Source organism: Euleptes europaea, chromosome 12 (assembly GCF_029931775.1).
Source record: "Euleptes europaea isolate rEulEur1 chromosome 12, rEulEur1.hap1, whole genome shotgun sequence".
Taxonomy (NCBI): Eukaryota; Metazoa; Chordata; class Lepidosauria; order Squamata; family Sphaerodactylidae; genus Euleptes; species Euleptes europaea.
This window is the reverse complement of record NC_079323.1, coordinates 16,328,934-16,353,808: the sequence shown is the minus strand read 5'-3', so window position 1 is coordinate 16,353,808 and position 24,875 is coordinate 16,328,934. Positions and strand designations below refer to the sequence as shown.

General features: G+C 42.4%; 1 protein-coding gene across 1 annotated transcript; it reads left to right on the top strand.

Annotated features, from left to right (window-relative positions):
- Nucleotides 1–3,794: 3,794 nt before the first annotated feature.
- Nucleotides 3,795–16,059, top strand: LOC130485504 (stromelysin-1-like). Its single transcript, XM_056858709.1, has 10 exons — nt 3,795–3,936; nt 5,045–5,286; nt 6,154–6,302; nt 6,396–6,524; nt 8,380–8,541; nt 9,936–10,086; nt 11,897–12,030; nt 13,185–13,344; nt 14,526–14,629; nt 15,892–16,059. The coding sequence occupies exons 1-10, from the start codon at nt 3,829–3,831 to the stop codon at nt 15,990–15,992; spliced, it is 1,440 nt and encodes a 479-aa protein (XP_056714687.1). The 5' UTR covers nt 3,795–3,828; the 3' UTR covers nt 15,993–16,059.
- The last annotated feature ends 8,816 nt before the right edge of the window (nt 16,060–24,875 follow it).

Genomic DNA, 24,875 nt, shown 5'->3' with positions numbered 1-24,875 from the left:
AGTATGCACATGAATTAATCAAGGTATACAATAAGCTGGACAAATGTAAAGAACTGGCTGGCAAGCATTTCTGGGGTCCAATCAGGCTGCTGTTCATCAAAGACTTTGTTCCATTTAGTTGACTTTTATAAGCATAACTGTTGGACCCAGCTTAGCTTCCAAGATCTGATGGGATCAGGCGAGCCTGGGGCTATCCAAGTCAGTGCAAAGCTTACTATTACTGGGCACCAGTGCCTAAACTTAGCACCTGGCCTTGCCAATCCTAGACGTCAGCTGAAATTGTTTCCGCATCCAGCATTTTCTTCAAGCTGTCTTATTTTCCTAACCTGTACAAATTCTTTCTCATTTTTTCTATTTCTTCTCATTTCAAAAACTCCATTGTTGTTGTACTCACTATGTTCCTTTTTGTTCTTATTTTAATTGCATTACAGTTGTTTGTGCTAGTAATATATTTTAACCCAAACATCTATTCTGTTGCATGATTTGTTTGACTTTGATGATTGGAAAGTGTCAATATCAATTTAATATGATTTCCCCTTGCCCCTTTCTTTTTTCTTCCTTGAAAACTCTGAACCCTACAACCAGGTTCCAGGAAATGAATACAACAGATAAAAGGAATGGCAATTCTCATTAATTTGTTACCTTAACAAATGTGATGGATGAAGCTTATTGGGTTCATTTTTCCAGTTTTGAAAAGAATGCACATCCAACAGCTTCTTTTCCAAGCTACTTCACATCCTTGCCTCAAAGTCACTGTTCTCTCTCCTCCTGCCCATTTTTGTGTTTTGTGTATGTGGAGAAAACCAAAAGTCTGCAACCACAAAATATAAGGTGAAGAATCTAAGATAGGAGTTTGGGAGCAGAAGAATAGACAAAAGAGAGCCAGGGTGGTGTAGTGGTTAAGAGCGGCAGACTCTAATCTGAAGAACCGGGTTTGATTCCCTGCTCTTCCACATGAGTGGCAGACTCTAATCTGGAAAACTGGGTTTAATTCCCCACTCCTCCACATGAAGCCTGCTGGGTGATGTTGGGCTAGTCATAGACCTCTCAGTCCCACCTACCTCACAAGGTGTCTGCTGTAGGGAGGGGAAGGGAAGGTGCTTTAAGACTCCTTACAGTAGAGAAAATTGGGTATAAAAGCCAACTTTTCTTCTTCTAAAATCATGTGAACTCTGTCATCACACTGTTCTTTGTTTGGAATGCAATAGCCTTCAATACAATTCACAATTCTTTCAATTATGTTAAATGAAATAATCCTACATGGAAGAAAATATCTGCAAAAGGGCTTTAATTCATTCAGGTTTGGACATTTCCCAGCATCTCCTGGTAAATGTTAATATTTACTGGCAAATGATGAAAAAAGGTGGAGTTCAGTCATTACTAAAAATACCTGTAGGGCAATCCTAAAGATATTTTCCAAGGATTCAATCCTACTGGGAGAGGTATAGCCTGATATCATCAGATCTTGAAAGCTAAGCAGGGTCAGTCCTTGAATGGAAGACCACCAAGGAAGACTCTGCAGAGGAAGTCAATGGCAAATCATCTATGCTTCTTGCTTTTCTTGAAAACTCCTTGCTGGGGTCGCCATAAGTCAGCTGCAACTTGACGGCACTTTGCACACACATAAGCCCTATTGGGTAGATTTGAGTAGGATCCCGATTAGACCTGCTAATGATGACACTGTTGGTGCTTCTTAACATGTACTAATGAATTCAGAAACTTTACAACAGAGACATGGAAATGTCATTCTCTACCAATAAATGGCAATCATGGCAACATTGCTGGCCTTGAGATTTAGTAATAAATGTTAGAATATTTCAAAAATTCCTGCTGGCTTCCTAATGTAATTATCAAGAAATGGCAGCATTTACCAATTTTTTTAAATGCCCTTTACCAGAAATGCCCTATACCAGAAACGTCCTCAGAATTTGTCTACACTGACAGCCCATTACTGAGCCTTGCAGTGACTGTGGACAGCTTGGCCAAGGCATCACCGTAGCACCTCCAAAGAGGTTTCCCGGCTGCTACAAGGTGAAAAAACTTTTTAAAAGTTAAAAAAAAATGAAAATGGGAGAAATTGCTCCATTAAAAATAGTGATGCTGCACCAACAAAAACCTGGCGCAGCAATGCTGTTTCTTATTTTCATGTTTGGTGGACTTGTCCGAAGTTGCAAATGTACTGGAAGAAGATTCAAGGTGAAACACAAAAAAATGTTTAAACTAAAAATAAATTTAGACCCAAGATATTTTTTATTAAGCATAACACCATCTGACCTACCCATGAGACTTAAAGATCTGTTCAAATATGCTACAACGGCTGTGAGAGTTGTCTTGGCAAGAACTTGGAAACAAACGTCTACACCTGGCATAGAAGAATGGAAAGACAAGATGCTTGAATATGCACATATGGCCAGAATGACTTTTATGATGAATCCAATTGATAATGAGTCCATGGAACAGTTTAATGAGAAATGGCAGCCATTTCATACCTATATATCAGCCAACCTATAGATAAACATAGTATAAAAATTAGACAACATAACTAGCTATATGAAAATGTAAAATGTTTTTGAGTGTATTTGACCAACAAGAATGTTCATTTATTGTAGTGTGAAAATGTAAAATGTTTTTGAATGTATTAGACCAATAAGAATGCTCGGCTATTGCAGACGCCGGATTGCTCTTACCCCTCCCTTTTTTTCCTTTTCTGTACCCTATATCTATAATAAAAAAACTTATTAAAAAAAACCTGGCGCATCAATGCTGTTTCTCAAGGAGATGTTCCTGGGATGGAGGGGCTTAGGAAGCTGACTACAGTCAGCTCCACCCCTGGGAACACCCCGGGAATGCCCACACACACTGGTGCCGCTGCTGCCTTCTGGGATTTAGGTCCCGGAGAAGTTGCGACATCAGAGGAGCCCCGTGCAGCTCTGTGACACCCAGGTGCTGACAGAACTGCCCCTGCTGCCAGTGTAAGTGCCTCTTATTCCGTGATATGAGGCCACTTCCGCTGGTGATGGGGTCAAACTGCCTCCACAGCACTTTCAGCCCAATCCTCAGGAATGGGCTGTGAAAGACTTTGGTATTAACTGATTTTTTTTTTTTTTACATAATAGTGGTTGTTTGTGTATCATTAATGTTAAATGTTTTAGTAATCACCCCCCAAAAAACACATAAAGTACAATCCTAAAACCACTTATACTTACATACAAATTGATTAAAAACAGTAGCAGTAGTAATATACAGATCTTTTATTTCATATTTTAATCTACCTGTTAGTATGTAATACATTGATATAAAAATATTTTAATAACCCAAGCCTTATTAAAAGGGACGTCTGGAGTTGGAGCTGTAAAGATTGCTGTACACCTCACATTGTTTTGACATTGGGGGTAGGGGTCATTCCCACATTTATTTTTGGTAGAGGATAATTTGATTCCCTTTGAAAAACCATGAAAACTATTTTTTAAAGTCCTGCTAGCAATGAGTGTTTGAGGTCACAGTTAAAATTGTTTTCCTGTTCCTGCCTGTCTGGACACTTCATTTTCTCGAATACAAAAAATATAAACCAAAGATTGGTAGGATTATAATTCCAGTCGTTTTATTAGTGATTGCCAAATCAAGGATTTGGGGAATTTGGTTACACTTCATTCATTCTATGATTATTTTACATGCCTGGCAAGTCAGAGGATGTTAGAGTGCTATGAGTCATACTTCTGTTGATTTTATAGTACAAACATGGAGTATATATACCAGGGCATGTGCGGCACATTAACAGAACGACTGGCAGCAGTGTTTTGAGGCTGGTGCACAGAAGAGAAGGCAAAAATGAAACATTTCTTACTCATGATCGGGCTCTGTGGAGTGCTTTCACGGGCTTTGCCTGTTCTCCCACAAACTGAAGAAGTCACAGAAGAGGATGTGCAGCTCGCCAAGGTAAAGTAGGTTAGGAGACGCATAGTTAAATTGTGGAACTCCGTGCCCCAGGATGTGGTGATGGCTGCCAACTTGGAAGGCTTTAAGAGGGGAGTGGACATCTTCATGGAGGAGAGAGGTATTCATTGCTACTAGTTAAAATGGATACTAGTCATGATGCATACCTACTCTCTCCAGGATGAGAGGAGCATGCCAAATATATTAGTTGCTGTGGAAAACAGGCAGGATGGTGCTACTGCAGGAGTCTTGTTCGGGGGCTTCCTAGAGGCCCCTGGTTGGCCACTGTGTGAACAGACTGCTGGACTTGATGGGCCTTGGTCTGATCTAGCATGGCTTTTCTTATGTTCTTATGAGACATATTAAGCAGAGAAGAAACAAACTGATTAGTAATTGTTAGCCAGTCTTTAAATGTGCTGTGTTAACTGACCCTCATGTGATCCTGTGTAAAGGCAGGGAGAGGAGATTTAGGCTCAAGCTTTGCTCCAATGTAAGTTGGTAGGCTTTGTGCAAGTAAGTTCCACATGAAACTGCCATATACTGAATTAGGCTGGTGGTCCATCAAGATCAGCATTGTCTACTCTGACTGGTAGTAGTTCTCCAGGGTAGCAGACAGAGGTCATTCACATTACTTAATACCTTATCCTTTCGTCTGGCGATGTTGGGAATTGAACGTGGGGCCTTCCGCATGCCTACAAAAAAGGTGGAATAATTTTATATAGTTTAGAAAATATTTATTACAGCTATTTTCTAGCTTGTCTTTCAACTGTAGTTCAAAGAGGCTCACAGTCATAGAAACAAGATTAAAAAATTATAAACAACGAAGTCAAAATCAGAGAATAGAATCAGGACCAGCCATGATCTAGGGTCAGTTCTAAAATAATTCAAACATCATCTTTAATTTAAAGGCAATAGTAATAGTGTTGTTGCCTGGCAACTAAAGGCTAGCTAAGATAACGCCAAATGTATGTGCTGGCAGAGACTGATCCACAAATGTTCTAAAATGCATACCCTTCCACATAAAAGTTATATTGACAAAAAAGGCAGGGTTTTTAAAATTGCATGTAAAATAATGCTTAAAATGATCATATGTATCTCTTTTTCCCTTTAGAAATACCTCAACAGCTATTACCCTGAACCAGAAGGATCTCCTGTCATTCGAAACAATCATAATAGCTTTGATGCCAACAAACTACAACAAATGCAGGAATTCTTTGGGCTGAAAGTGACAGGAAAACTAGATTCAGGCACCTTGGATGCAATGAAAGCCCCCAGATGTGGAGTTCCTGATATAGGAGGATTCAGAACCTTTCCGCTGTCTCCAAAATGGCCAAAGAAAGACCTAACATATAGGTAAGAATTCAATGTGCTTTCTTATAAATACTTGTGAGTAAAAATGGAGTGCCTTTTAAAGTATACAATGTAGCAATGGCTAGTGCTGGACCAAAAAATAACTGAAAGCAGGAGGAGAGTTTTTATATTTTGAGGTAGCTGAAGGTAGGACACACCAAATATGCTGAGCCCGGCTTTGGCTGGGGATTGAGGGTGGGGATAAATTTAATAAATAAATAAATAAATAAATAAAACCTTGTATCTGACAACTCTCACAAGGGAGTAGACATGTTCATGGAGGAAAGAGCTATCCATGGCTACTAGTCAAAATGAATACTAGTCATGAATACCTATTCTCTCTAGTATCAAAGGAGCATGCCTATTATAATAGATGCTATGGAAAGCAGGCAGGATAGTGCTGCTGCAGTAGTCTTGTTTGGGGGCTTCCTAGAGGCACCTGGTTGGCCATTGTGTGAACAGACTGCTGGAGTTGAGGGGCCTTGGTCTGGTCCAGCATGGCTTTTCTTATGTTCTTATGACTTTGATTTCATTAATCCAGAATCCTAAAACAAGCATAGTTGTAGGACAAAGATGCCAAATTCAGGCTGATGGTATCTCACTGTTCTTCTAAGATTCTTCAGGAAGCATATACAAGGATTTCCTCATCTTAGTCTCACAGGAAACCTGTCAGGTACATTAACTGAGAGAACCTGATTTGATCACTGCTACCCACTGAGCCTCATGACTAAGCAAGCAACCTGATCTTCTTGTATGAAGGCCAACAAGTTACTTGTAGATACTAGGTTGGAAATGGGTTTCATTTCTCTCTGAAGCTGTTGTTCCTTTTAGATCAAATATCCATTTCCTTTACCACTGTCTATTTTAAAGTCTTCAGAATTACACACCAGACATGGCTGGTGCTGATGTAGAAGAGGCCATCAGGAGAGCTTGGAAACTGTGGAGTGATGTGACCTCCTTGAGCTTCACCATGGTATCAGGGGACTCTGCAGACATATTAATTTCATTTGGTGCTAGAGGTAAGTAAATCAGAAAAAAAATATGCATAGGCAAGTTTACTTGAATTTCTGGATGGGGGGAGTTACAGATTTTCTCCCTTTTGATCTTTCAAGTACACAGCACTAATCCCTTTGATCCTCCCTTTGACGGACCCAAGGGAGAGGTGGGTCATGCCTTTTCACCAGCTCATGGTGGATATGTCCATTTGGATGAAGATGAAGACTGGACTAGGGATGCACAAGGTACTTTCAAGTATTTTGTACTTATACATTCCATTTTGCATGTAGTGGCTATTAGACAGTAAACTCCCTTTACTGCAGAATATTAAGACATAAATACAATTTAGGCATAACATTTAGGTGTAAAAATATCTATACATTCCAGGATGCATCTTACACTTTGATGGGGGGAAAACCCCTAAAATTGATTTTTCAGGCCCGATGTATCTACTGAACTTGATGGACCAATAGTCCATCAATAGACATTCAATAGACAGCTTTCCTGTGAGCCAGTGTGGTGTAGTAGTTAAGAGCCATGGTTTGGAGCAGTGGATTCTGATCTGGAGAACCAGGTTTGATTCCCCACTCCTCCACATGAGCAGTGGAGGCTAATCTGGTGAACTGGATTTGTTTCCCCACTCCTACACACAAAGCCAGCTGGGTGACCTTGGGCTAGTCACAGCTCTTTTAGAGCTCTCTCAGCCCCATCTACCTCACAGGGAGTCTGTTGTGGGAAGGGAAGGTGATTGTAAGCCGGTTTGATTCTCCCTTAAGTGATAAAGTCGGCATATAAAAACCAACTCTTCTTCTTCTGATGCAGGATTTGTAGCGCCATTAAAATCAATCCAAGGACTGCAGTCATTGGGCCAATAAAATTAGTAATATTTATTCTGAATGTGTTCCCAGCCTTTGCCATCACACAAAGTTTCTAAAAGCAAAAGCAGTGTCCTCTTTTCGCATTAAGAGTAAGCAGAGACTCAGAAGAGAGCCATCATGGTGTAGAGGTTAAGAGTGGTGAGGATGTGAGGATCTGGCTGCGGCATCTGTCACCCCATTGATCGCCAGGATTGATTCGGCCGATCTGGCTGGCTAGGCGGGTGTCCCCTACCTCTAGGGTTGCCAACCTCCAGGTACTAGCTGGAGATCTCCTGCTATTACAACTGATCTCCAGCCAATAGAGATCAGTTTGCCTGGAGAAAATGGCCACTTTGGCCATTGGACTCTATGGCATTGAAGCCCCCAAAATCTCCCTCCGGTGGCAAAGAGGGACCTGGCAACCCTCCCTCCCTCTCTCACAGCTCCATGTGCATCCCTCCCGAAGCTGGGCGCTTGGTGGAAGAGAACGACCATCCCAGATAGAAGGAGTGTACCGTTCTTCGGTCAAGGGTATATGATAGCTGCGCTCCCCTGCTAGAACCTCCAAACAACAACAAAGGTTAAGAGTGGTGGCCTCTAATCTGGAGAACCGATTCAATTCCCCACTCCTCCATGAGAAGCCTGCTGGGTTACCTTGGGCCAGTCACAGTTCTCTCGGAATTCTTTCAGCCCACATGGAGGCAGGCAATGGCAAACCACCTCCAAATGTCTCTTGCCTTGAAAACCTCTGGGTTTTCAGCTGTGACTAGATGGCATTTTCCATCACTTGGGGTCAGTTTATATCCCATCCTGATTTGGAGACTGCCACCACAAAGCTGAATTTGATCCTTTGCAATAACTATTTTGTATGTTTTTAATTAGCTACAACTTGTTGTATAAATGCCTTGCAACCTCTGGTGCTGTGCACCTTTTGGTTCAATAGTAAGCCACGTGTATCAAGAATAATGCTATGTAACTATTCATATTCATTCTCTCCAAAAAAGTCTCATCAGTTCTTTATAAGAATCTTTATGACAGAAAAAAAACAGTGCCCTGAGTTTACAGCATTAAAACTTACCTTTCTTAATTCAAGGTGTATACCTCTGAAGGGCAAAACAGAATACTCTTGCACAACATTACAAAAAGCATGTCTGATATTGTACAGTAGACTAAAGTTTGATTTTCACTATCATAGAGGCAAAGTAATTTCATCACTGATCATGCTCTTCCTGATCCTTTTTAGGAATCAACCTTTTCCATGTGGCTGCCCATGAGTTCGGCCACTCACTGGGTCTCTTCCATTCCAACATTCAGGAAGCTCTGATGTTTCCAAAATACATACGTTCAGATCCTGCAAAGGTCAAGCTTCACCCAGATGACATCGAGGGCATTCAGTCTCTTTATGGTAAGTGCAGACTTCTCCACCTGCACTCTGGAAATACTCTTAAAGGGCAATCCTAAATGGGGGGGGGGATAGTTAGGTGACGGCCAGGAATGGTGCATCTGCCCTGCCCCCGAGAGGCTTCCCAGCCCAAAAATGAAAGGAAGAAATGTTCTTTTTACAAAACCCAGTGAAACTCCTCCATTGACTTTAACGGGGCTATGCTAGGTATTTTGCAGATGTAACTCAACACCTGCAAAATGGGAACACCCTAGGGTTGCCAGGTCCCTCTTTGCCATTGGTGGGCGATTCTGGGGGCCGAGCCTGAGGAGGGCGGGGTTTGGGGAGGGGAGGGACTTTAATGCCATAGAGTCCAATGGCCGAAGCGGCCATTTTCTCCTGGGGAACTGATCTCTGTCGGCTGGAGATCAGTTGTAATAGCAGGAGATCTTCTGCTGTTACCTGGAGGTTGGCAACCTTAGAACACCCCCTGGATGCTGACGCGGGCACTTGTGCTGGAAAAACGCTGCCAGGGAGGCTGCACCAGTGCCTGAACCTCACACTGCAGGCTGGTGTAAGTGGCCATGTCCCTGTGTCTGTGCCACTTTGGATAGTGCAAATGGCACGGCTCCTAAGCAGCTCCGCCCCCTTCAGGATTGCACTTATTATTTTTTTAAATAGAAGACAGAAGCCTTATCAGCCATTGGTCAACCAACTGAACTCTGTTTGGGGTGTGGAATCTCATCAGTCTAATATGTTTTGGCGTAGGGATGCCCACTCTGGAAATATACATCAGGAACTGTAAGCCCCAGGCCTGTGCCCATCTTCTGTCAACGTCTACCAGAAATTCTGTCCTGGTACATAGAAAATAATCACAGTTACAAATTAATGCTCATTTCTTTTGGAATGAGACCCAGTGCGCTCAGTGGGACTTAATAAAGATGCGTAGGATTGTGCTGAGAGTTTGATTTCACTTCCTTCCCATCAGTTGTGCCTTCCTTAGTCCAGGGCCTTTTGGGTCCTCCTAGTGCAGGAGTGTCAAACATAAGGCTTGAGGGCCAGATCTGGCCCCTTGAGAGCTCTTATCTGGCCTGCGAGCCAGCCACCGCCCCACTCTCGATCTGGGCTGGCGAGGCCTGGCCTGGCCTGACCAAGTGACATTTATGTCATGTCTGGCCATCGTAACAATTGATTTTGACATCCCTGTCCCAGAGCAACCCAGACATTTATTAATTGCACATGATTTAAGGAACAAAACAGTGTGTCATAGCATCACCTAATGTGACATGGCAGTTGCTTCACTTAGAGTAATATTGAATTACTATATATCTTGGTGTGCATCCTCTAAGAAGTTCTTCAAGTTGCATCTTTTCAAACGCCGATTATTCTACAGTACTTCTGCTTGCCTCTTTTTCAAGGACCCTCTGAAGAAGCTGAAGGTGATGGTCAGCCGTCCGGGTCTGGCTCACCAACAAACGCACAAGAGGAGGCAACAGACTTGTGCAACCCTGGCCAATCTTTTGATGCTGTCACCAGTCTCCGAGGAGAAACTCTGTTCTTTAAAGACAGGTAAATAAGCCCCAGATTTCTCAAGACACTAATCCTTTTTTCTTTCTTTTTAATAATTTTTGTTAGATTTTTTGGGTTACAGAAATAGAAGGGAAAGGGGAATAAAAGTTAAAAATAAAAAAACAGTGAGTGGGTCAGTATCCAAGTCAAGCCCACCGGTGTAATCCAACATTAATTTCAAAGTCCCTCTTTACAAATTTTATAGTTATTTTTTCTTCTAAGTCTACTGTTTTTCTACGTCATATACTATTTCAATTCATGTTTGCTTTACCGATTTCTGTCATAAAAGTTTTGCCATTTCTGCTGGTGTTCCTCCGTTGACTTGTTCTGAAGGCAATTAGATAGTCTGGCCATATCTGCATACTCGTACATTTTTGTAACCCACTCTTTCAGCGAAGGTGTTACTTTGTTTTTCCAATATTTCGCATAAAGTATTCTAGCCGCCGTCATCCCGTATAAATAAAGTTCTTTGTTTATAGAATCTATTTGTGTTGGAATCAATCCTAGTAAAAAATACTTAGGTTGTAGATCAAATTTCACCTGAAATACTTCTTGGAGTTCTTTTTGGATCTCTTTCCAGTATTTCTGTGTACTAAAAAAATAACCTCAAAGCTATGGGGGCTACTATCTTGAGTTGGGATATTCAAACACTTGCCGGTTTGACGCACATCCTATTTACCCCTGGCAATCAGGCAACCCGTTAATCAACAGGCTGTTTGGATGTTCACATCTGTTTGTGTCTATTTGTAGGAATAAGCTATTAGCATCCCTCAGGAGCCAATTTCCTGCTGATGAAGGGTCAGCTTCTAATCGCCTGCTGGGGGAATTTTGCTCTGTACATTAGGAGGGGACTCACAGCTGATCTACTGGAAGTTGGGGTCGTTTAGCTAGACTGAATGCTAACCCCTCTGTGGCTATTCTGCAGGGCAGAATTTTGAATATCCCATACCCAGACAGGACCTGTCCTTGCTCTTCTGGCTCTATCGATTCACTAGCTCATGCCCTTAGAATGCAGCTTTTATGAGGAACTTCGAGCACATTAAATCTCTCCCTTTAACATATAAATCTAATGCCTCTGTGTCTGACATAATGTCTTTTTTTACTAAGTGACAGGGATCCCATTGCTACTTTTGTTTCAGTCCTTATATCCCTCAAACATTAGATTTACACTGCTCAAGATCAATGGATCAAGGAGCTTCTAAGGGATAAAAGAAAGGAAAGGAAGTTGGGCTCTTGTGATCTCCCATTCTGGAAACTGCTGCAACCCTGATTTATTGAGATGCAGCAAACGGGGGGCAGGGGGGGGTTGATCAGAAACCCAGTAAATTTCCCTTCTTTTCTCCCCACCCCTAAGCTGTCAGCTGATAGAGGTTGCCGTTGCAGCTGAGAGAGCTGTGACTAGCCCAAGGTCACCCAACTTGCCTTATGTGTAGGTAGCTTCAGATATTAGGCAGAAGTTGACTCACTGTCAAGAGTTAAAGCCATTGGCCCACTGCAGAGCCAATGAGCTCACAGGATTACTTTCCGATCCAAGAGACGAAATCAACCCCAGCATATTAAATTAATTATCTATGACATCCATTTCATATATCATCTTCAGTTGGTAAGCATGAGGGTTATAATTCTTAATTAGTTGCTTTTATCGGTCAACTATATCCTGGAAACTTTGTGGGTGGGTTTCTAAATCAGCTGTCAAGTTGAGGTACAGAGCATCCAGCCATTTCATTTAAAGCATTTCATGTCAACACTTCCTTAGCTAGAATTCTGATATAGTTTGAAGTAAACTTTCTTGTCCCCCCAACCCCACCAGCTTTATGTGGCGAAAGAGCCCTGCTCGAAGCTACATTGAAAAAGATCAGATTTCTGCATTCTGGCCAGCTTTGAGTGGTGGAATAGATGCTGCGTACGAAGCTGAAAATAAAGACACACTATTTCTTTTCAAAGGTAACTATTTTGAACACGCTAAGTATCGTTTTAACCAGAAGCCACTGAAATTTATGAAGCTAGAGGGTGTGTCAGCAGGGAATGAAGTTTCTGCTGCTGAATTTAATGTGTTGGGCTAGAGATCCTAGTTAGGAATTACTCAGTATTACCCAACAAATTCTAGTTGTTCAGTTGCAGGAAAAGAATGGTACCGTGGTCCTCAGAGCCTTCGCCATTGTTAGCAATTTATTTCTTTTTTATTTTAAATTGTTAACAATTTCATAAGTCAGTGGTAGAAAAGAAATGTGAGAAGGGTTTCTAAATATTCCAATATGAATTACGGCAGGAATAAAATGAGGAAAGCGTGGGTTGCATTGGAAGGGGGAAACGAGAAGGCCGCACTCCACTGACAGAACTGCCTTTTATCAGCAACAATTTCTGTTGCTGATACAACCCCTGCTTGTGCGGACCATGACTCGTTGGGTGGAGCCAAGGTTACTGGCCATTCAGTTCCCGTTCCTTCAAGGAGTTTCTCTCCTCTTCCATTTTATCTTCCCAAGAGGTAGATTATGTTGAGGGAATAACTGCCCTGTAGTCACCCAGAGAGATTAATGGCTAAGTGGGGATTCAAACCTAGGTCTCCACAAACCCTTTAACGTTACATACGTAGTTAAAATATGACCTGTATTCTTAGGACAGAGATGCAGTAGCTTTCATGTGCACAAGGTTATGGAAGAGCCCTGATCTCTTCCAAAATCTTATTTCCCTGAATGGAAGAATTATCCTCCAGCCAGTGTAGTGTAGTAGTTAAGAGCGGTGGTTAGAAGCAGTGGACGCTAATCTGGTGAACCGGGTTGGTTTCCCACTCCTCCACATGAAGCCAGCTGGGTGACCTTGGGCTAGTCACAGTTCGCTCCAAACTCTCACAGCCCCACCTACCTCACAAGGTGTCTATTGTGGGGAAGGGAAGGTGATTGTGAACTAGTTTGATTCTTCCTTAAGTGGTAGAGAAAGTCAGCATATAAAAACCAGTTCTTCTTTTTCTTCTCGTTACATCAGTTCACTGGGTTTTTTTTTTTTTTTGTAATCCTCTTTGCATGGATTCAAAATACAGAAATGTCAATGGTTCTAACTAAGATTCTTCCCATCTTTCCTATCCTATTTTCAAAAAATAGGAGAGAACTACTGGGCTAGCAAAGCAAATATTATACAGCCAGGTTTCCCGAAGAGCATCCACACACTGGGCTTCCCCCAAAGTGTTAAGAAAATTGACGCAGCTGTTTATGACAAGAGCACAAAGAAAACATTATTCTTTTCAAGTGACAAGTACTGGAGGTGAGCAGAAACTCTTTGCCTGACGCTGGACAGTCCTGGAAGCCTTTTGAATAGTTTGCTACTGTGTGTGTTAAGTGCTGTCAAGTCGCTTCTGACTCATGGCGATCCTATGAATCAATGTCCTTGAAAACGTCCTATCTTTAACAGCCTTGCTCAGGCCTTGCAAACTGAGGGACGTGGCTTCCTTGATTGAGTCAGTCCATTTTCTGTTGAGTCTTCCTCTTTTCCTGCTGCCTTTGAGTTTTCCTAGCATTATTGCCTTTTTCCAGTGACTCTTATCTTCTCATAATGTGACCAAAGGATGATAGTCCACTGGTTTTCAAACTTTTCGGGCCACCACCCCCTTGGTTCCACAAACTCAACCCCAGCGCCCCCTACCCTATCCAACAACGCAGTTGAAGGGGCCCACCTCTAGCGCCCCCCTACTGCCCCCTTGCCTCTTAGTGCCCCCTTAGGTAATCCCACCCCCCAGGGGGTGGTACTGCCCACTTTGGGGACCACTGGTTTAGTCATTTTGCTACTAAAATGGAAAAAAATGTATCACTGAGTAGGTTAAACTTTTTTTTTTCTAGCTCACCACAGAGTGCACTGGGTAATTCTTTGGGAGTAAACTCCACTGAAGTCAGTAGAACTTACTTGACACTAAACAGGATTGGGCTAGCCTGACACTTTTACATATTGGAAGTCTCACGAGTCCAAAAGAAGGGATAAAGTTAGAAAAGAGGTGGCCACATGTGCCATATCAGGATGCAAGGCATCTCTCAAATAGTCAGTTAGCCTAGCCCTGTGCACGATGATGGGGGATGTAATGGCTCCCGTTGAGAATAGGCAGGCCTTCCTACATATAAAGCACAGTAGAGAAGACTTGGATATTTACGCAGAAGCCAGTTTTGCATAAATTCTGCTCCTTAATTTAATTCTGTGTGTTTTAAAAAATTATTTAAACTTTTATTGTTGTTATCTGCCTTGGGTCCGAGAGAAAGGAGTGCTTATAAATATGTAAAACAAACAAGCAAACAAATAAGTATGCTGGTTTTGCTTAAATCCGTTTCTTCGCCTTACTTGAAATTTACAGTTTACGTGGTGCTCCCTGCTGCATGTAAAAAGTTTTGAGCAACACTGACCCCTACAGCACACTGTCCTCCCAGCTCCATTGATTTCCAACCCATTTTTTTCATTAGATATGATGAAACCAAGAACTCCATAGGGATGAGCTATCCCCGAAGGATAGCAGCTGACTTCCCTGGGATTGGATCCACAGTGGATGCTGCTTTACAACATAATGGTAAGTGGAAGGCAGCCCTCATAGATTAGCATTTTTAAAAGATCTTTAGTAACTACGGCTATGACTGGCTGCATTCATACAGTGAGGATTTTCTATTGCCCTGTCATCCACACTGACATTAGAGTATCCATAGGGGCATTTTGTGCACATTTTTCTCCATCAGCTAGCATTTCCCTGCACGCCCCCCCCCCCCAGCACACCACTGAAGAATATTTGAAGGCCTTTTATAAATTGGTTGTTGCTGTTGTTCTATTACTTAATGTTTTATGATCTACTAGTTCCTATAAATTCCCAGTTTCCATGTTTTAAGGCATCTAACCCTTTTTGATGCACAGATATAAGTGGAAATGTACACTCCCTCATTTTTCTGCAATGAAAAGAGTTAGACACTTTCTATTTTGGGGGGAAATGACAGCTAGGAATTCAGAGGTTCTAGGAGATTGTGGCATAGATCAATTTTAAAAAGCCCTCCGGAGTGTGGTAGGGGAAATGGTAGCTGTGAGATGCTGGTGGGTGGAAAATGGCACCAGTATGGACAAGATCTTTGAAAATGCACACCTTCCTGTCCAGACAGCTCGCTAACATGTTTGGACTACATTCTTTCTGGAAAGATTGTACTAAACTAGGTTTAATAATGAATGTACCAAAGATAACGGAAGCCTGAAAGTAGATGATTAGAGGATGACATAGTGTGGATGCTCTTGAAAAACCACAACAGTATGGAAGCCGAGGCAGAGAAAATCTCCATAGGGATGTAGCCTAAATTGCAGAGATTGAGAAGATGAGATGTCAGAGAGCATCCAAGCAGAGCATGTGGCTCAGTCACCTATGGGGCTATAGGCTTCTGCCTTTAATGTTCTTCCATGCTGTTCTCCTGTTGACTGGGCCACTGGCCTGCAAATTGAAGGTGTACTGAAATTACCATCTGCCAACGCCATAATTCATGGGTGGAGGTTATTGGTGTGATTAATTTGTGTGTGTGTGTGTGTGTGTTTATATATTAGATTCCTTTCCTAAGCCCTTACATCTGTGCAATTTCTATTCATTTCCATGAGTGTGCACCAATGTATTTCTCGGAGAACACTGGTCAGTTACTTTCTAGATATTTCCTGCTTGAAATGTTAAACCTTGTGTGCCCTTGCGATGCAGGGAAAAAATTAGGTTAAAGAATTAAAGGAGAACAAGTTAGAAAGAAGGAGACTGTATAATAGGATTTGAAAGTTAGCCTGTCCATTAGATTCACCATCTCGTTATTCTTTTAGGACATTTCTATTTATTCAGTGGCTCAAAGCAACATGAGTTTGACAGCCAAAGAAGATTTATTAGCATCAAGAAAAGCAACTCCTGGTTTGGCTGCCAGTGACCAGGGAGGAAAATGCAGTAGCAAAGGACAAGAGAATGCCGGCATCAAGCCTTACTGCTTACAGGCATCATTCGATTCAGCCCACGTTTTTCAGTCTTCCAAGGAACTACTGTTAGTGCACTTTAAGACAAGGAAAACTTTAAACTGAATGTCTATTTATAATATTAATTACAAAAATATTATTTATTTGTTACACTGCATGTTTCCAAGTAATAAACTAATTTATATTTCTGTATTTAATGGACTTTGGCTGATTTCTTTTTATGCAAACATAAAATCATGACACTGTGGAACTGATTGAAAGAAGGAATTCCTAGCCCACACTTTTTGTTGAAAAGCCACTTCCCCTCATCACTACCCTGAGCAAACAAAGCCCGTGACTCTCAACTTACAGTGTTTCCTCCAGCATTTTTTTCTAGCGGACTTCTCACATCAGATCCTAGCCCAGAGAATATGTGCTACAAACAGCAGAGCCCAGGGAAGGGTGACTGTTCATGTAAAACTGCTGCAAATCAATTGTAGAGTGCAGTCCTGGAAAATGCAATAAGATATGACACAATCGATAGGTCAATCAAGTAGACAGTGAAATGAGGCAAGTCTGGACTCAGAGGCCATCTGGTGTCCTGTGGCACATAACCCATAAAAACAAAGAGGAAAAGAACCCAATGTTGCAGTGGGACAATAAATAATTTATTAAAATTACGACATTATTAATGTGTGTCCTGACGGGCAGCAGGTCTGAGGGCCAGAGGCGAGCAGCATAGTCAGGGCGTGGTCCGAGTCAAATACCGGGTTGTCCTTAGGTCTAGGTTCAAAGCAGCAGTACCAGAAATAGAATCCAAATGAAGGGTCAGAGCCACACGTATCTCAGGAGTAGTGAGAGAGTTCACAGCAAACACAAGACATTGTTCCCACACTGAGTCAGACACAGTTGCCTGCTTAAAGATACCTGAAGTGGACCAGCTGTTGCTAATTACCCTGTCTCATCATTCCCTGTTTGGTGAAGCTCATCAGCCTCATTACTGTCATCAGGGAGTGTTCTTTATCAGGCTTGTAATCTAGCACTCCTCTGATCATATAGTTGTGCCCTGAGTCTTTTGTACCTCTGCTCCAGTGGCTGTTGGGGGCTTTCTGGTGACACTGCCTAAGGCTTCTGGCATAGGTAAGTCCCCTGTGCTGGGTGGCTGTAGACACCAGGGAGGACCCTTCTGCTTGTGGTTGCTTAGCCTGCTGCTGTTTCTCTCTTTCACTACCTTCTGCTTCAGGTCCTCTTCATCTGAGGAAGCCTCAGCAGGCTGACCCATTACAATGTGTGTGTAAACTGCCATCAAATCACAGCCAACTCATGGAAACCCCATAGGGTTTTCAAGGCAAGAGACAAACAAAGGTGGTTTTCCACTGCTTGCATAGTGACCTTGGACTTCCTTGGTAGTCTCCCATCCAAGCGCTAACCAGGGCCAACCCTGCTTAACTTCTGAGTGTCAGAATCAGGCGTTTACCTCTAGCATTCCTCAAAAGCAGATTCATCCAGCAATAATACTTTATTAGGAGCAATAAGGTAAATAAAAGAGCTGACTGTCTACAAAACGAAGAAGGCTGCTAATGGCAGCCTTCTTTCACAAAGTGAAAGAATTCCAAGATAACGTTCCCAGGGCACAGTAGACAACAGCTGGGGATTGCAGGCTGAGAGAATAACAGGATGAGAAACTATACACAGAGTTTGTGGCATGTGAACCAGAACTTGACCTGAAGCCAGTCTCTGGCCTGGGTCCTGCCAAGAGCCCTTCTTCAGGTGACTTTAGTCAGAACCTGTCATTCTGCCCCCCAGGGCCCCCTCCCATTCCACAGCTGGGCGAGGCTTGTGGGGATAGGTGTCCTGGAACTGATGAACCAGTCGGAGGGCTGCTACGTGAGGTTCGGCAACCCATTCATCATGACCAGCACCTAAGTGTTTCCAACGAACCAGATAGTAGAGGACCCCCCTGCATATGCGGGAATGTAGAATTTTGGACACTTCGAAGTGTTCTCCCACCCCCCACCAATACTGGAACTTCTGGCGGGGGTTCAGGATGCCACTCAGGGTTGGGTATATACTTCTTCAGAAGGCTGATATGAAACGTGGGGTGGATTCCCCTCAGGGAATGGGAAGGCTTAGTTCCACTGTGACTTCATTAATAATCAGTGACACTGGAAAAGGTCCCATATATTTTTCACTCAATTTTTTGCTGGGGCGGAGGGAGCGCAGGTTTTCTGTGGACAGGTAAACCTGATCCCCCACCTTGATGTCCCACCCCGGGAACGGATGTTTGTCAGCTTGTGCTTTGTACTTGTTTTTGGCCCGCTCCAGATTCTTTTGCAACCAGGGCCAGGTGTCTCTTACCACGTTTACCCAATCAGCTATTTCAGCATCATCCCCCTCCCCTGACAGATCCACATTGCCAAATGGCCCAAACTCTTTACCATATACTACACGGAACGGGCTGTAACCTGTGGATTGATAGGAGGCATTATTGTAAGCATACTCTGCAAAGGGTAGAAGATCTACCCAATCGTCTTGGTGGTAATTCACATAGCAACGCAAATAATATTCTAACACTGAATTGACACGTTCTGTTTGTCCATCGGTCTGGGGGTGGTATGCGCTTGTCATGAGTCAGCCTGCAGAGACCTCCTCTGACGACGAGGGACAGGCAGAAGTCCCACAGGAAAAACCACAGGGCCTACAGCCTGCCGGAGTGGAGGATCAGCCAAGGTCAGGAGATGACTCACCATGTCTGCAGCCAGCCAGCTCAAGGACTCCAGTTGGACCTGACACCTTGCAACATGCAGTGTCTCCAGAGGCCTCGCCAGGGTCACTGGAGCAGAGAAGAAAACAGGTCCGTCTGGCAATGCAGCAGAGACGGCAGAGTGCTAGGCTGAAGGCTTTACAGAGGAACCTCCCCAGTAGCAGTGATGAGGAAGATCAGGGCTGAAGCACCACCTGTGAACTCAGCCTCATCAGCATCAGCTGGCTGCTACAGCAGCAGGGGAAGGGATTTAAGCCATCAGTTAGGCTTGGCTGTTGTGCAAGCAACTTGTCACCAACCTCCTTGAGTACCTGCCTTGTTTACCTGCCTTGTTTCCCTGCTATCCATTGGATTCCTGGTATCCTGACTTCTTGGACTGGCTCTGACTAACGCTTTGGACTTCCCTTGCCTGTATTGATATCTCGGACTCTGCCTTCACTGTGAATGACCTTGGACTGTTCCCCAGACTACGCTTACAGCCCTCGCTCCTCGCCTGTACCACGACAGCGCTAGACAATGCTTGTTCCACCCCCACCAATTTCAGAAATGCTTTCCAAAACTTAGCCACGTATTGTGCCCCCATCGGAAACGAGTGATATTTAAAGACATGTGACACAAACATCTTTGCCAATTTTTGCGCTGAGGGCAGTCTCGTACAAGGGACGAAATGCGCTTGTTTGGAGAAAAGGTCCGTAACTACCCAAAGAACCATTTTTCCCTGACTGGGAAGAAGGTCCGTGATAAAGTCCATGGCGATGACTTCCCAGGGAGCCGAAGGCGTCTCCAACGGCTTCAAAAGTCCAGGAGGCTTCCCCACCACCCTTTTGGCTGTAGCGCACGTAGGGCAGCTGCGAATGAAAGAGTCTAAGTCTGTTCTCATCCCTGGCCATCAGAATTGCCTGCGTAACAAATGCAGGGTCTTTACGAACCCAAAGTGCCCAGCCACTTTGAAACCATGGCCCCAATCCATCACCTCCCTCCGCAAAGAAGTAGGCACATACAGCTTATTTTCTTTAAACCAAAACGCCCCCCTCTGCATCAGTTTGTCTGGCAGATTATTTGCACGCAGCTCTTTCCGCTTGACAGACTTTCACTAAAGCGACCTTAAAGGCATCCGGTAGCCCCTCCAAGAGGGCACATCAGGGGAGGAGTCTGGTACCCCCTCTAAGATGGGGACAATGGCAGAGTCCGGCAACCCCTCTAGGGTAGGGGATTTCTGTGCTTGAGAGCAAGTCAAAACAGCTCAGCTGGGTACATCTAATGAGGTCAGACCTGCCTGGTCCATCCAGGTCAGGGCATTGTTATGATCAATCAGTCAATTAATTAACAATTCTCTTTCCCACTGCACCATTGGCTTCTTTTGCCCATCTTTGCTTTGGTGGCTCGCACAGCCCTCTTTTTTCACAACACAACCCATAAAACCTTTTCAGTCCAATCCTGTGCTTGGTCATGTGAAATTGAATTAGCCTCACTTTGATTTCCCTTGGCTTCAGTTTCTTCTCTCACTCGAGATGTATGCCTCACTCCGCTACCTCTTCTGCCTTGGAACCTCACTTATTCAGTGCCCTAAAAAAATGTATTTGAAACCTAGGTTTGGCTTTATGCCAAATAAAGGTGTGATTTGATTTGATTTGCCTAGGATTGGCCAGAGGCATGAGCCAAAGGTATTGTAGCCCAATGCTTCCTGCCTATTGCCTTGTGTGTGCTGGGCTTGAACCAACAGTAGCCCAAGACATCCTTGGGACCAGTTTCAAGATAGGGATTTGTTGGATGGTATATTTTTGTTTCATTTGTACTGTATGGGAATTAAATTTTATAAGCCATGCTGAGTCCCCAGAACAGGAGGAAAATGAAGTGAAATATTCAATTTCAATCAATTTTATTATTAATGTTATAGTCACAGACTGTAACAATGTTCAGATTGAAACCATACAAAATGTATAACCCACAACACCCAGAATTACATGAATAAATTTTTTAAAATGTTACAGACAGTTGCGTATATACATATTGTTGCTGATTTAAATATTATAGTTCCCCTAAAATATTCTTTCTGAGCAACTTCGGAGCCTACTTTCTGTGGCAACCTTGGAGTGAAATATCTAAATAAACACATGTTAATTGCAGGTCACCAGCACCTGGAGAGGTGACATAAAATTTGCCAAACCAACCAGTCTTGGCATTTGTTGTTTAAAGCCACCGTGGTAGAAGAAGAGTTGGTTTTTATATGCTGACTTTCTCTACCACTTAAGGCAGATTCAAACCAGCTTACAATCACCTTCCCTTCCCCTCCCCTCCCCACAACAGACATTCTGTGAGATAGGTGGGGCTGAGAGATCTCTATGAGCTGTGACTAGCCCAAGGTCACCCAGCTGGTTTCATGTGCAGGAGTGGGGAAACCAACCCGGTTCACCAGATTAGCATGCGCCGCTCATGTGGAGGAGTGGGGAATCAAACCCGGTTCTCCAGATTAGAGTCCACCACTCCAAACCACTATACCACACCGGTGGTAGAAAGTGCAGTCAAAGTGTAGCAGATTTATGGAACCCTGTAGGGTTTTCAAGGCAAGAGACAAACAAGAGGTGGTTTTCCCTTGCCTGCCTCTGTGTAGCAACACTGGCCTTCCTTGGGGGCCTCCCATCCAAGTGCTAACCAGGACCTACCTTGCTTAGTTTACAAAATCTGATGAGATTGGGCTAGCCAGGACTAAACGGGTCTGGGGAAGCAGGCATAGGGGGCCACAAACTGGAGAGGAGGGGAGTTCTCATTCCTTATCACAATAACATCTAACTTTAGTTTACCCTATCAATTCCCAGTTTGTTGTTTCTCCCTATTTTAATCCAGATTAGGGTATTATTTAAAGCTAGGGGTTCAGAAGATGATTCAGTTTGTATTTGTCACTCGACTGCCAAGTCACGGTTCCTTTTCATGAAGTAATGGCTCAAAGTCAAAGTGAATATTTCCGTTCCCCCATTCTTCATATGTCACAATCATTCTGTTAAAACCACCAACCCTGCATTTAGAGTTCCTTATTTGGAATAATTTTGATCTGAGATGGGCTGATCCATGTGCAGTCATTCCAGACAGAGATTCCTGACTCTCTCTTTTTCTTTCTTTCTAATTTGGTCCAAAGTGTATGTGATGTTAGGGATATTTTAGATTTATAGACATTTCATCATCAAATAAAAGCCAGATAGATTCCATTTTATGGTAATGCTTGTGCATGGCTAATAGAGCAATTCTAAACTGAATTTAAACCCTTCCAAATGTATTGAAACCAATGGGTTTATGAAGGCATTAATGTGCCTAAGAAAGCACTGCAAGAAACATAACCCAGAATGGGGTGGTCTCACATGAACACATGAAGCTGCCTTATACTGAACCAGGCCCTTGGTCCGTCAAAGTCAGTATTGTCTACTCAGACTGGCAGTGGCTCTCCAGGGTCTCAGGCAGAGGTCTTTCACATCACCTATTTGTCTAGTCCCTTTAACTGGAGATGCCGGGGATTGAACCTGGGACCTTCTGCATGCCAAGCAGATGCTCTACCATTGAGTCATGCCCCCTCCCCTCCACAGCCCTCTCAATTTTAGAAATCTCTCTAAATCAGTTCTGAGTAGAGTTGTTTTCTGTTTAACTACAGAGGGCAGGCATTCGTGGACTGTTGCATCAGACTACAGTCAGGGTTCCAGTGAACTCTGAGGTGTGTATATATTTTTTCCTTTTTGTGGCTCTGAAGTAATATGTGTGTTTTGTGTATACATGTGTGTGTGTGTGTGTGTGTGTATGTGAAAAATCAGTGTATAGAATTAACTTGAAAGGTTTTAACAGACTAACTAGCAGGCTTTATTGCTATTCTTTCTATGACTTCATATAACATTTTATTTTAATAATCATAACAATAAGATAAATCGGGCCACCATGAGTTGTCTTCAGTGTGCAGTGTTCCAGGAGAAAATATTTAAAAATTAAAAAAAATGCCATTAAAAATTTGCCACCCCAGATAGCATCGACAAGGACCAACAAGATATGTTAAAATATTTAGTTACAGTTGCAAGGATAGTTTTAGCATCACTATGGAAAACAAATAGAATACCACAAATCGAGACCTGGATTGACAAAGCATACGAATACATAACAATGGCACAATTAAATGAAACACTACAGAAAGAAACTCAAAAACAAAATAGAGACAAATGGAAATCCTTCTACGAATATATTAAAACCAAAAAATGACAACACCTTACAAGACTCAGCAGATTCATATTTGAGATCGAATACAACCAATTAATAAGTTAATGTATTATGACACCCTATAAGGGGGCGGTATTAGATATATTAATATTGTATAATATCTATCTATCTATCTATCTATCTATCTATCTATCTATCTATCTATCTATCTATCTATCTATATTTTCTTTTTTCTTATTTCCTTGCCCTTCTTTCCTTCTGTATCCCATTTATTATTAAAAACCAATAAAAAATATTTATTAAAAAAATTGCCATTGTAGCTTAGTTTGACCCAAGTTACTCTCTAGGAATGTGTGAAATAATAAAAAGGAGAGTTTATTTGAACCTGTGCTCACTGTTTACCACTAAGTAAATATACCACATCACCATAAATTTGGAACAAGATTTCCAGGAGCCATTGTACAAATGAAATAATGGCATGCCTTCATTCATTGTGATTCCAATTTGTTTGTGTTGCTCTAACAAATACAATGAATGGAACTTCTTGCGTTCATTATTTGATTTGATTTTTTAAAAGAGAGCATGTCTTTATGGTTTACAGGTGTTTCTTACAGAAACTTCATAGCTTCTTGCCATGTTAGTTGACAATAGCTTCTTTCTTCCCATCAGTTTCTCTAGTTCCATAAAACTTAGGGTGACAAGTCAAAGACCTGTCGTGGAAGAATAGACTAAAATCAAAGGAAATTTCTTATTCTATTCCTTATTTGCAATACAATATATGTCAAGCCACAGAAACGGAGTCCATCAAAATCTTGACAAGAATATGCCAACAAATATGGAAAACAAAACAATGGCCCACAGACTGGAAACAATCAGTTTACATCCCAATTCCCAAGAAAGGAGATGTCAAAGATTGCAGCAACTATCGAACCATCACATTAATTTCTCGTGCAAGTAAAGTGATGCTGAAAACCCTACAACAAAGATTGTTACCATATGTGGAATGAGAAATGCCTGATGTTCAAGCTGGATTCAGAAGAGGAAGAGGCACTAGAGATCATATTGCAAACTTACGTTGTTAGTGGTGTGTACGAGAGAATTTCAGAAGAAAATCAGCTTGTGTTTCATAGATTACAGCAAAGCTTTTGACTGTGTGGATCATGAAAAGCTGTGGCTGGTTTTAAAGGAAACATTTGATTGTTTTGATGCGCAACCTGTATTTTGGACAAGAGGCCACGGTTAGGACAGAATATGGAGAAACAGAATGGGTTCCAATTGGCAAAGGTGTTAGACAAGGATATATTTTATCTCCCTACTTCTTCAATCTGTATGCAGAACATATCATTAGGAAAGCTGGATTAGATTTAGAGGAAGGTGGAGTGAAAATTGGAGGGAAGAACATTAACAATTTGAGATATGCCGATGATACTACATTACTGGCAGAAAATAGCGAGGACTTGAAATGACTACTGCTGAAAGTTAAAAGAGAAAGTGCCAAAGCAGGACTGCAGTTGAACATCAAGAAGACAAAAGTAATGACTACAGGAGAATTACACAACTTTAAGGTTGACAATGAGGAAATTGAAATTGTTGAAGACTTTCTATTCCTTGGTTCCATCATCAACCAAAAAGGAGACTGCAGCCAAGAAATCAGAAGGAGATTGAGACTGGGAAGGGCAGCCATGAAGGAGCTAGAAAATATTCTGAAGTGTAAGGATGTGTCACTGGCCACCAAGACTACATTAATTCATGCCATCGAATTCCCTATTACTATGTATGGGTGTGAGAGCCAGACAATGAAGAAAGCTGATAGGAAGAAAGTAGATTCTTTGGAAATGTGGTGTTGGAGGAGAGTGTTACGGATACCCTGGACCGCCAAAAAAAGAAAAAAAAACCAAATCAGTGG

Excerpts from the sequence above, each read along its gene's own strand:
- LOC130485504 (XM_056858709.1), top strand. The coding sequence starts at position 3,829 with ATGAAACATTTCTTACTCATGATCGGGCTCTGTGGAGTGCTTTCACGG. Across the intron at positions 3,937-5,044 it reads AGGATGTGCAGCTCGCCAAG|AAATACCTCAACAGCTATTA; the intron begins GTAAAGTAGGTT and ends TTTTCCCTTTAG. Across the intron at positions 12,031-13,184 it reads CACACTATTTCTTTTCAAAG|GAGAGAACTACTGGGCTAGC; the intron begins GTAACTATTTTG and ends TTCAAAAAATAG.